Source organism: Pteropus vampyrus, unplaced genomic scaffold (genome assembly GCF_000151845.1).
Source record: "Pteropus vampyrus isolate Shadow unplaced genomic scaffold, Pvam_2.0 Scaffold307, whole genome shotgun sequence".
NCBI classification, from domain to species: Eukaryota; Metazoa; Chordata; class Mammalia; order Chiroptera; family Pteropodidae; genus Pteropus; species Pteropus vampyrus.
In genome coordinates this window covers 2,030,128-2,043,753 of record NW_011889088.1, presented here as the reverse complement: position 1 = coordinate 2,043,753, position 13,626 = coordinate 2,030,128, and the positions used below count along the sequence as shown (strand labels likewise).

Genomic DNA, 13,626 nt, shown 5'->3' with positions numbered 1-13,626 from the left:
TACTATTATGAATTTCAGTTATATGATATTCTGGAAAAGGCAAAAACAGATCAGTAGTTGCAGGGCCCAGAGATGGAAGAAGGGGTTAACTACAAGGGGCATGAGAAAACTTTTGTAAGGTGATGGAGATATTCTGTATCTTTATTGTGATAGTGGTTATATAAGTGTATAAGTTTATCAAAACTCATAAAACTGTACACCTTAAAAGGGCAAGTTTTATTGTCTATAAATTATACCTCAGTAAACATGACTTTTTAAAAAAGGTCTCATTCTAGCTCTTCTACTACCTGAGACGTTGAGTAAGTTATTGAGCTTTTATAGCCTTTAAGTTTTCCTCATCTAAAAATGAAGGAGCTGTAATACCTATTACCCTTCTAGTTAAATCACATTACTGAACTGTAGAAACATTTTCTGTGTCATGTCTATTTTTCTTAGAATTCTTAAAATTTTATTTGCATTATGTTAATGGTAAATAATGTAATGGTGAATAAATATTTCAAGGCATGCAAATTTAAAATGTCAAAATTAAAGCAATACTATTCCTCAGATGTCTTTTAATAAGAAACTTCACTGTTAGGTATCTAATTTTTCACTATCAATTCCTTTTCATTACCACAAAGTGCTATAAATAAAGTAATAAATTTATACAACTTAATGTAATCCTAAAATTAAAGGCAATCAAATTAAAACACCTAGACACATAAAAGGGTAAATATTTTACATCTATAAAATGAAAGAATGTATATAAATTCATAATTTATATTTACTAAAGCAATATGTTATCCTTTACAAGATGAGTCACACAAAAATGAAGATTTCATTAATCCTTTAATTAAAAAACAGTCCTTCTGGTGTTCTCAGTTGCTGCCACTGTTACCACCAGACGCACCCCTCTCTAGCCTTCTGAGCTTCTACCAAAAAAGGGGGGTGCGGGGCTTAAATAGGGAGTTCTCTATACTGATTCCTACCAAGCTGAACGACTGCAACCAGACCAGCGGTAAAGCACTCAGGAAGCAACCAGCTACAAAAGTAACTGTGAAGATTGTGCGTTATACTGAAAAGGTGAAGAAACCACATCATTATAAGTCTAGTACTGTGGCTGTCAGTAAAACCTGGAAGTACAATGAACTTCTCACTTGCAAACTCTCCTTCTAGTATCCATTTCCATATAGATCTATACTCCTGAAGTGCAGCTACTTTTCTGGAGCCACTGAGGCCTATCTAGTTAGCCGATTTGAATATATTTACCTGTGCGTTATCCATATCAAATATGGAACAATTAAGCCAAAAGATGTCCTGCCAGCACGACTCACGTGTGGAAAATGTGCTTAAAATATATTATGATGAAAAACATTTCGTTCTTAAAAAACAAAAAAAAAGTACCTGATTATATAACCACAAATGAAAAAGAAAAAACAAACAGGTGAAAGAATAAGGTATTAGTAAATTCCCTCTTCATTTTCATTTGTGGGTAAATTTTTACTATTAATGCAGAGACACAAAACATTCATGTAATTAAATATTTCAGTGAACGAATTTCAGCAATTAAACTTTATTACAATTATAAATAAATCTGTTAACTTTTTCTGGGAAAAAAAGAATGGGTGCTCCCTGAAGTCTACACAATGAAATCTAAACTCCTTATAAGTATACAAAGCCTTCAGAATTTTAAGACACAACAGGCCAGAATTATTTTCTCTCACTCAACCCAGGAACCTAATACATCTATGCTAAATTTCTGTCACTTCCTAAAATGAATTACAAACTTTTGTGGTTTAAACGACTGATATTCCTTCTACCTAAAAGCTTTGACCGACCTTCTTTACCTAGCAATCAAGTCGTCCTTTGTGACCTTGTTCAAATGTTACATTCTCACAGAATCCCCTAGATGAAGCTGGCAGCTCCCTCCCTCTACGGTTCCACTTTATTTCCATGTTATATATTTATCTTATTACCTGTCTGTCTCTTCCAGACTAGACTAGACTAGCATCTAGAACTAGGTCGGGTTCCTTATTCATCTTTGAATCTTTGGTTCCTAGTAGCTACTAACTCAAGGCTTAACTGAATGAATTCTATAGCATCAAGAGCTATGGAAATCTACACTAAGAAAATAAAATATATTTCTAATTAAATAAAAATAGGTAAGTATTGTTTGAAACAACAAAGGCATTTATAATAAAACTACGATGCTTTGGTTATACTAGACAATTTCACTTAAGTCATAAATGAAGTTCATGGTTTCCTAAAGCTAAACCTATAATCTTACCAAAGGTACCTGATTCACTGTATACAGAAAGATTTAAACTCCAGACCTTTTTTCTTAATTATGTCACTTAACAGCCCTTAGTTTTTTTCTACTGGAAAGCCACTCTATTGAATATAAGCATGTTATGCAGATATTTGAAAGACTGCAAGTCTTATAGAGGTCAACTACACAGCATCAAATCAAAAGCACAATCAGTAATACAAATGACAGGAACAGTCTCTTCCACCCAAGTCAACTGGTTCTATTCTAGTTATAGAAAATCAGAATTATTAAACACATAAAATTCTTAGAAACAAATTATTCTTAACATAGATTCTGCTTTCAAATAACACTTTACACTGTATCTTACAAACAAGTAATTTGTTAATGTAGTAAGTTATTTTCACAAATATCTACATATACTAAACTCATTTTTCTTAGGACCTCATTAGACTCAAAATTTTATTTTTAATATTTGTACTTTGTTACATGTTCCAGATCTCAAATAAAGTAACGAGAATAGTCATACTTCATGATATAAAAGAACCTATCAAATCTAACAATCATTTAGGATTTGTGCTAGACACATATTTAGCTGACAAGTCATAATCAGAATTGTAACTTCAAATGACTAGCATATTTAATAACTAAAATACGACTTCACTTTCATTTAATCAATAAATTTATTAAATAACAAAGTAGAGCACATAGTGCTGGCTTCTAGGGAGAATATAGAATGAAGGTGTGGGAGAAGAAGAAACTTTCCTCTCAAGGTTCTTTCAGCTGGTCTAATAATTAAATAGACATGAGACAGATTAGCAAGAAAAAATAACCAAGTGTAATACATACACAAATGGAAACCCTATACACATGAAGAGCCAGAGACCCCACATGCATGAGAGATTTAGACAGAAAGGGAAAATGGGCATACATGACATTCTGAGCTAGAGATGGGGTAAGGCACCTTAAGGCTTCAGAGGTTAACTGCAGGGAGAGCACATGTTTAGTAATTAATAGTTTGCTCTGCCCTACAGATAGGTCAAAAGAGGTTATTTCTGATGATCTCTTATTATGGGCAAGGGCCCTAATTCAAGTTCTTCTAGGTAGTTAATGGAGCGACAGAAGCTTCTCTTGAGCCCACAGCTAAAGTTGCTTTTAGTTCAAAACAACCCTCTTACCACAGAGGCATATCTTGAGGTGATTCATTCTGAACCCCCACAAAGGTAATAACAGTATGATGGTAGTTACAGTAATGATAGCTACATTTACAGAGTGCTTATTATGTGTAAGACACTACATGTATTAAGTCATTTAATGTTCCCAACACCCCTAGGATGTAGTTACTAGTATCTCATTTAACTAAGGTACTGCGAAGTTAAGTAACCTGCCAAAGGTCACCCAAGTACTCTGGCTGTCCTGACTTTGAAGAGCTTCTTATCTAATAAAGGCATTAAAACAAATAACAAGTAACTTATAATAAAAGGGTATAATTTTTTAAATGCCAAGAGCTACAATGCTGTAGGATTTCAGGGTTAAGAAAATGCAATTAGGTTGAAAGGAGAATCAAGAAAGGTTTCTTGTAGAAGAGAGGCTGCATTTTGCTGGTTAAGCAGGATTTTAAGAGCATGTTTTTAATCACTAAATTTAAGACATATATCCTAGTAATATTCATAAAAACAGTCATCTCTCAACAGACAGTTGTAGCAATAGTTTTAGGTATATGAAAATGTTCATATCCATGGCTACTTTACATATGCATGGTTCAATTTAGTTCCATTAAACAAAACAATAGGGCAGTTATTATTGCTCCCACACCTAAGAACAAAGTAAATGGAAGTTTGCAGTAGGACAGAGAAGAGACAATGTTTACTTATACTACACCAATAGAAAACCAGGCTCAAAAAAAAAGTGTGGTCTTTAAGAATCTTGAGGTAAAAGACACATCATTTTTGCCAATCATTTGCCATCCCTACCAAACACTATCATTTTGCCAAAGACTTTTTTACAATGAGAATGTTTGTACAAAACTGGATTTTAAGCCAGCAATATCTGGGAAGAACACTTTAAAATTTGTGTAAAAACTCTCATAAAAGAACATGCCTCTGCATATCATGATACTTAAACATGCTGCCTGAACTGAAGAAGGTCCTTAATACCAATGAATCAGTTGTAAAAGTAGATGTCTTTTGGAAACTTAATTTACAATAGGTACTTAAATCTATATATAATACTATATTTTTCACAACCCCCTATTTTTGATACAATCTTATCTTTTCAATTTGGGCTATAGATGGTACACTAGTACCTGGAAATGTACTAACCCTCTCCCCTCCATTTCAACAAAAAATTATAGTAGTTGGGCACTAAGACACACGTTTTGAGACTAATGAAAAAAAAAAAAGAGAAAATACAAAAGAGGCAAGAATCCTAAGTATGTAAGAAAGTTACTTAAACAGTAGTTTTCATGTAAAATCAAAGTTCATCCATTTAAAACTATCTAAAAACCAGATGATAATAAGCACTTCCTTTATTCATTCAGGCAAAGGCATAGAAGTGACATACGAAGGCATATAACACATCTGGGGAGAGCAATTAATGTAGCTGAATGTGGCTAAAACCAAATTAGATGGGGCAGGAGATAAAAACATTAAGTTAAGAATTTCTGGTTAAAGAGGATAGATTGAAAACAAGCATTTAGCTCTGAAGCTTCCCCAAATATCTCTGAAACAAAAGTAAGTAAATTTTTAAAGAGTATAAACCCATAAGAAACCAGAAACACAATTTTGGAAGCTGGAAAGCAGAACAAATAATGACTATCATACCTGAGAAAGCTGAATCATACATTAGCCTCGAAGAAACACCAAAACACCTGGTTCATATCACATTTACACTTGATATGACCAAACTACCCCTAAACTCCTCAGAAAAGTGGGTGATTCCATGGTTGGAGTAGGGAAAATATAAGATGGGCTGAAGCATTATGTGGTGCCACAAAGTAAGGGGTGCTCAAAGAGAAAGGATGAATGTAGATGCCATCAGTAAGTTTATACTGACATAAATAATAAATAAATGGAGGAGAACAGACAACTCGTCCTCACAGAAGATTTCCAATTCCTATGTAAAAATAATGACAAATAGAAAATCACCACTAGGATGCAACAGTAATAAGACAAGATCCATAGAAGGATCCTAAAATTAGTGGGCAGAAATTTAAGCAAAAACAGGCTACCTCCATGGTCTCGAAGTATTTAGTAATTATTAAAGAGGAAAATAGTAACTTTACAGTAGAGAAACCTAGCAGACACCATCTTAACCAAGTGATCAAGGTTAACATCCTCAGTAGTACGTATCAGCAGCATGTCTCTTCATTCCCTCTTTATAATGCACTGAGGACACATCATGTCTGTGATAGCCTTCTCTTTACTAATAAAATCATGAGAAAACATCAGACAAACCCAAATTGAAAGTCATTCTACAAAATAACTAACCAGTACTATTCAAGTGTCAAGGTCATGAAAGAGAAGGAAACTAAGAAATTGTCACAGATTACTTAGAAAACTAAGGAGACATGGTAACTAAATTTAATTTGGGTTCCTGGATTTGGATCTTGAAACAAACAAAAAATTAGTGGAAAAACTAGTAAAATCTGAATAAATTATGTAGTGTAGTTAATAGAATTGTATTAAGGTTAATTTCTTACTTGTGATTAGTGCTCTATGGTTATATAAGACGTTAACACAAGAAGCTAAGTGAAGGGTATGAGAACTCTCTGTATTCTTTTTACAACTCATCTACTAAAAAATTAAAAAGTAAAAAGAAAAAAAAAAGCTCAAGAACGAACAGTTTCAGATACTCTGGGAGCAAGAGCAGAGTTCAAAATAGAATAAGACTGAAGTCTGCTTAAGAGGCAGTTAGAAACTCCTCTGCCACTCTCTGACCATCCTTGGCAAAAGACTAAACAATCTCTGGAGAGCATAAAACAGATTGTCTCTGGACTAGAGGATACCAGGCTCAAATGAATCTGAGGTGTGCTATAGGGAAAACTAGGGAATTAAAATGAAAGTGTATCTGCATACTTAATGATGAAATTCACATCCCCTTTTCCTACTCAGCTCCCAAGCTTGCCCTCTTCAGGCAAAAGATCAAAAATCTCTTCTGAGAAATCAATCCAGCTAAATAGAAAAGATGTGTCACTGGAAGTCTGCAAATAAATTATCCAAATATATCAACCTACAGGAAAAACAATAATCAAACCAACTGGCAGAGCTTCCATTCCGCCTTCTAGGGTACTCTTTTAAATAAGTGTTCACTTCCGAGGATCCCCAGACATTTAAGGAAAGCACCTAATATGAAAGACAACACCCAAAGCAAACAAATGGCAAAAGGAAATTTGGAGGAAAGAGAGAATATGCAGAGAATAAAACTACCAATAATACCCTAAGAGAGATAAAAGACATTGTGTACATAAAACAAACACTAGATATTACAAACTTTTTCCAGAAAAAAACGAAAAGCGTGCCTGAAAATTATAAACATGACAGCAGAAGTAAAACCTCAGTAGAAGTGGAAGATAAAGTTGAAAAAAAAATCTCCCAGAAAGCAGGGGAGAAAAAAAGAAATAGAAAACAGATGAAAACAGGTAAGAAAATTAGAAAAACCACTCAGCAGGCCCAACACTTTAACAGGAATTCAAGAAAGAAAAGAGAAAAAAAAGGAGAGGAAATCAAAGAATTTATTTAAGAAAATTTCTCATAACTGACAAGATAAATCCCAGATTAGATAAGACTACCCTGAACCCAGCAGATGGATAAAAACAGACCTATAGGGAAAAAGATTCTCTGAGCTTCTAGAAAGAAAAAAGTTTCAAAATAGTAGAAAAGAATTTTCTAGGCATTTGATATCTCAATAGCAACACTGAAAAAAAAAAAAAAAAGACGATGAACCAATATTTTAAAAATTCTGAGAGATAATTATTCCTGACTGAGAATTCTCTGCACAGCCAAACTACCTTATAAAGCAAGGGGGTTGAAACAATATTTTCAGACACACGAGGTCTCGAAAAAATTTTACCCTTTCCAGAAACTATTGTAAGTGGTCCTCCAAAATGAGAACGCAAGCAAAGAAAGATGAAGACATCGGATACAAACCCAGGAGCTCCAATACAAGAGAGACCTGAGGGGAACTACTAGGATGATAGACAGTGATGGCAAAGCTAAGATAACAGCTGCAATTCAAGGAAATGCAAACAAAAAATTGGTAGGTTTGGACTAATTCAGGGTTTCTCAACGGTGGCACTACTGACATTTGGGGGCACATAATTCTTTGTTGTGGGAGGCTGTCCTGTGCAGTGTAGGAAGATGTCTGGCAGCACAGCTGGCTTCTACTCACTAGATATCAGGAGCAAGCTCCCTGCTCTCCCTTCACCTACCTAATGTTGCCAACTGTCCTCTAGTTGCCCGCAGATGAAAACCACTTGCCTAAATTAATAAGTACACAGAAAACTAAGCAAGAGCAAATTAAAAAAAAAAAAAAAAAAATATATATATATATATATATATATATATATATAATTCAGGGAAAACAAAATGTTGTACACAAAAGGAAAATAATCACAGTAAACTACATTGCTCAACTATGAATAGTTTATAGTAACCTTGATATAAACTTTAAATACTGATATTTCCAAACAATTTGCAATATGACAATATTGGGAGCATTGGGGAGGACTGAGAAGTGTGTCTGTGCATGGTTGGGGATAGTGGTAAACTATGTCTTCCATTGTGAGAAGTCAGTAAATAACTAAACTGAAAATTCAAGAAGCATGCTATTTTGAAATATGGAGATAAATCTCAAAAGAATGAATTGAAAGTGGTTGCCTCTGGAGGGCCTGAAATAAAGGGAAGAAAGAATTTGCAGAAGACTATTGTTTTTGTAAGTAGTCCTGTAGAGCTATTCAATTCTTTTAAATATGTGCATGTATAACTTTGATAAAAATTATATTTTAAAAAAATCAATTGAGGCTAGATTATGGAGAACATTCCTATTGGTTAAGGCCACACAAACTTGGAATCAAATAGCTATGCAACTCTGAGCAAGTTATTTAACCTCTCTAAGCCTTACTCTTTTTTTTATAGCTTTTCAAATTTTTTTAAAAAACTTTTTTATTTTTCAATTATAGTTGGTATACAATATTATTTTAGTTTCAGGTGTACAACGCAGTGGTTAGACATTTATATAACTTAATGAAGTGATGACACCAGTAAATACGTAACCTATCCTTAATTATACTATAAAATACTTGAAGGAAGAACAAATTTTTTCTATTTCTTCTAAATTTTCCCTATATGGCAGAGTACAGTAATATGCACAGTAAATAATAAATATTAATCTCAGAAATCCTTACAAACAGAATAAAAATAAGAAAGCAATAAATAAAAATCGTGATGCTATTAAAAGCAAAAGATGTCAAAGCCCATATCAATATACAATAATTCAAAGACATATAGAGTAGGGTGAAAAAGTGAGGTGAAAAATTTTGTTGTTTAACTCAATGAACAGACCACACTTTCTTTGCTTCTCTCTAGGTACGTTAGGAGGAATACTAAAAACACTAAAATAAATCTAAGAGAGCAACTGAGAAACAGTTAAAGAACTGAGATGCTCAGACTGTAGAACAGAAAAAGCTGGCCCTCCTGCTCCCCTCCACCATCTTCATCAATGAGAAACATTACTGTACGGAAAATGATTTAAGATTTCTGTTATCCAGAGGCAAATATTAAAAGAGGGCCGCTATAAAGATCTAGGTTTCTCTCAACTCAAACACTTAACAGACCTCTTCTAAGCCAAAGATGTTACGAGAGATTAGTCATGAAGGTATTCAAGCAAAGGTTGGAAAACATTTTGCCAAAGATGCTGTAAAAAACATCCAAGCAGGAGATGATAGGTTGGGGTGCTAATTTCCATACAACCCTGTAACCACATTGATGAATATTACTGAACATCTGTTCTAGAAAGGACACTGTCCTAGACCTATAATACATACAAAACAACTGAGAGAGAAAAAATATAAAGATCTCTGCTGCCAAGAAATTCACAACGTAAAATATAAAATGTATATTACAGTTTGAGGCCATAATAGATGTCAAAAAGCACTATTTATTAACTGCCAAATGAATTCTTTTCATATAAAAAGGTCTTTTAAGACGGAGACATCCCTAAGGTTAAAATGGTTAGAAAAGGTTTTTTGGAATAAATATGAAGTACTTATGGGAGGAAAAAAAAAAGTGTATGAAGGTTCTGAACAGGTGGAGAGAAGTAGGAAAGAGGGGGTAGCAGAAATAGAAATGAAAAGCAAATTAGAGAGAAACCTGTTTGGCTGCATTAAAAACTTGTTTTGTTCTAGAAGAGCTAAGCTGAAAGGGCAGGTTGTGGCCAGAATCAAACTGTACTAGGCCTTGAATACCAAGCTAAATAGTTTCAAATTTACCCTGCATACAGCGCCTGTAGCAAGTACTCAACTCTGCTGTAGCCACAGACAATAGTAAATAAATGGGCATGGCCAATAAAACTTTACTTATGAATACTGGAATGTGAATTTCATTAATTTCTATGTGTCACAGAATATTATTATTCTTTTTATTTTTTTTCAACAATTTGAAAATGTAAAAATCATTCTTAACTCATGGGCCATATAAAAACAGACTGCAGGCTGAATTTGGCCCATGGGTTACAGTTTTCCACCCCCTGTACTACACTAAGCTGCCTTCTTCAGCAGCCCTCTAAGGTACATTTGTCCTTGAGCTTCGACCACCAGAATAATATATTACTCGTTCAACATGCATGAATACACACACCTAGCCAAGATCTACTAAGGGTCAGAGGTTACCCCCCCTCCCAAAAAATTGTTGATTTTAAGCCATTAGAAGAATTTTTAAATTTTGTAATTTATTTTCAGATAGTAAATGTACTTAGAGAGTTATAAACTATTTTTACAGAGCTTTTATGGAGGGACCCGTAAAATAGAGTATAATCAAGGGGATGTCAGTTCTAGTACTAGCTTTCTCATTTACTCATGTGACCCTGAACAAGCTACTCTCAATCCTGTGGCTCTAATTTCCTCATCTGTAAAGTGAAGGGGTATAAGCCACTAGATGATCACTATGCTTTCTCTCAGCTTTGGCACTGTATGATTCTACTCCTACTTAAAAAGACCAGACAGGGGATGACAAGTACCAGACAAAAGTGATAACTGAGGACATAGAAAAGAATGGCACTTAGTAAATGAGTGGGCATATAGGACAAATAGGTAGGAAAAAAGACCAGAAAAGTACAGCATTACTAAAATCAAAGAATTTTTTTTTTAATACCAAATGCAAAAGAAAATTCAAAGAAGAGAAACAAACAAGGACAATTTAACAAATATGTCCACCAAAAAAGAATGAACTAGTTAGCTAGCTAAAAAAAGGCAAGGACTTCCAGTGACAGTCTTAAGATTTGAGAGTACTTTGCATGCTTCCAGAAATTATGAGATGAGCCAAGGAAAAAGAAAACACTGAAGATAAGTCTAAGGAATAGAAAATAAAGGAATATAGTCCCGAAAAAGTGGAAGAAAAAAAAAGTTGGGGTGAATGTGAAGCCTCAATTAAAGGAGTTAGTTTTAAAGGAAAGGCATTTAATTTTTAAAACCTAAAACGTAAATGCAGAATTACAGTATGTTTTCATGTTTCCTGTACATCAAATTATTAGGGAAATAAACCTAATGTTGGCTTTGCTTAAAGTAGAATTCCACTTAAATTATATTTCCTAATGGTCAAAAAATTAAGAACTAACTTTGCTTTTCATAAGAATGAAAACCAGCTATATTTAAAAGAAAATGCATGTTTATATCTTTCTTATAGCACCTCTATCACTTCCATTCTTACATAAGAGTTACTTATGTAGTAAAGAACCTAGCCCCTAATTACTAGTGTTCTCTTAGTAGCTTTTGAAAGCTTCCAAGGCAAGAATTCTGATTAATTCATCTGTTTATCTGCTTTGCATAGGTGATAGTTGATGAATACTGACCCATGATAACTTAATTTTTTAAAAATCGTCCTTGCAAAATAACTATCATCTGATATGTTGGGAAAATATTTATATCATAGATACATAACACCAATAGGACTTTTGCATTGTCAGAGCTTGTTTTAAGTAGAAACAAATTGCTACAAAGCAACTAAAAAAAGAAAAAAATAAAAAATCTTAACAAACATCACTCATAAATATAAAGATCCTACTACATAACTAATTTCAACAGACATCTGCCTCTAAGGTATGTGAGAAATAAAAATCCAAAGCATTAGCCTGCAGATCAACCAGATTAAAATACACGTTTGTATACGCTGAGAATATTTGTATAGCCAACAGAGATACTATTAATACATTGAAATTCACTGGCCAGTGCTGGGTTCTACCATTAATCTTCTACTATTCGAGAGAGGCCAAGAAGTCTAGGCTTCTCATATCACTTGTTCTTAAGAATTTAAGAAGTCACCTAAACTGGCACACACAACCCAACTACAAAAAGTAGTTCAGTTCTCCATATGGCAATGTTAAGCACTCTCTTACCTTTACGTGAAAGTCACATTTACTACTTTTCAATGATCTTCAGTAGGCCCCATTAGGCAGGCCAATTGTACTACCAAGTAGCAGTTCAAAAGAGTCCTAACAGTTAACTCTGCCCTCCCACAGATCTCAAGTTGGGTGTAGATTTCACAAGCCTTGAAAGTTATACACTGCCACTGTCAAAACCAGAAGCACCGTCACCCGGTCGTGCTGCCCATCAGCAACTGTTTCAGAATTTTTTGTTTGAAATTATCTATCTTCGCTCGACATGTTAAATAAGTACGTAAAAGGCCACCTTCTCCCCCATAGCGGGACCTGTGCGCTCCTTTATTTGTCCAGCCCCATAAACCCGAGAGAGGAGGTTTCTACTCCTCCAGACCCCTAGATCCAGTCGGGTCTCCCAACTGCTCGCCGCCTTCTCCATACACCACCCCCCTCCACCAACACACACCTCCTCCAAGCCCCACGGCTGGGCCCGCACACGAGTGAGCCCGCAGCCAGACGCTCGCCCGGGCCTGTGCTGTTTCGAGCGGCCTCAGGCCTCGGGCCTAGCCTCCCACGCTGGCCCCTCACCTCTTTCGGGACCAATTGGTTCTCCTCGCCGGGCACCATCGCTCAGACTCCTGCCGCTCCTCTCCGCCCTGCTGGGGGAGGGAGGAGGTGGCGGCGGCTCTCTCTCAGGAGAGAATGGCAGCGGCAGTCATCCTCTCCACCGCCCGCGCTTCGGCAACCTCGGAGGCCTCAGCCTGGGCCTCAGACACCAGCGCGCAGACACCGACCCACCGCTCCGCCGCCGCTGCCGCCGCCGCCGTCGTCGCCGTCGCCTTAGTTGTCGGCCCCTCCCCCAGCCTGCTGCAATCAATGGAAAAATGGCGGCGGCCGCTCTCGCGAGAATTCAGGCCGCCTCGGAGCCAGGCGCCCAAGGTGCCCAGGCAGCTGTCGCTAGCGTTTAATTATCTCAGCTCTTGTGCTTCCTTCCCTAAGAGGTACGAAATTGGTTGGGTGGCCATGCAAACGCTTTTCCTTAGAGAGGTTTTGGACCACCCATCTCGGAACTCCCTCTGCTGGCAGAGAAAGGACCAGGCCTCAGAGTCCTCCATGAGTTCTCGGGCTGTTCGTACTGCCTGCCCACCAAGGAAAGACTCGAGCCTAAAGCCCCTTCTCCGACCCTAGCAATACTGTTCTCCCTTCCCGTTAGAAAAGCTCCTGAACTCCATCCCCTCTTCACACGCCCTTGGCCTCTTCCTGGAAGAGAAAGCACCACGAGCTACCCCCCGGCCTCCGCCCTCAGACACGGTCCCGGCCAGAAAGAACTGTTTTCTTTTTCCCCTCTCTCCACCCTCGCGACGGCTAGAAGGACTTCAGGGCCCATCTCCTGCTAGGGGAGGCAACAGCCCTTGCTCAGAAATGGCGTCACGTCCACCCCCCCACCGCACCCCCCCACATTCCCATTAGAGCTGCATTCCCCTGCCCCCTTTAAAAGAACTTCCAATAGGTTCAAGTCTGAGACTGAGATAGCTTCAGAGAGTAGGTCTGCAATTTGAACCTGTGATCCTCTTTAAAAATATTTTTAGAATATTTTAATCTCCTTTAGCAGTAAACGTTGCGCTGTTTTATACTAAACAGATAATGCAAGTTATTTTTCCAAATCCTCATTCCTCAAAACTTTCTTTATGATTACTCGGTGGGGTGGCCTTCATGAAAACTCCATGGGTACAGTGATTTTACAGCATGCTGGGCTAATATAATCCTGCCACGTTCCTAATATCCACAGCATT

The 13,626-nt window shown here is 36.5% G+C and overlaps 1 protein-coding gene across 3 annotated transcripts in view; it reads right to left on the bottom strand.

The window, feature by feature from the left end:
* USP47 (ubiquitin specific peptidase 47) overlaps window positions 1-13,197 on the bottom strand; it is a 100,627-nt gene extending 87,430 nt beyond the window's left edge. For 2 of the 3 annotated variants that reach the window (XM_011377261.2, XM_011377262.2), the window contains exon 1: window positions 12,422-13,197. In XM_011377261.2, the coding sequence (XP_011375563.1) occupies window positions 12,422-12,460 (39 nt within the window). In that variant the 5' untranslated portion in view covers window positions 12,461-13,197. The remainder of the gene's footprint in view (window positions 1-12,421) is intronic. The other variant, XM_023521603.1, reaches the window with a different exon arrangement.
* Between the last annotated feature and the right edge of the window lie 429 nt (window positions 13,198-13,626).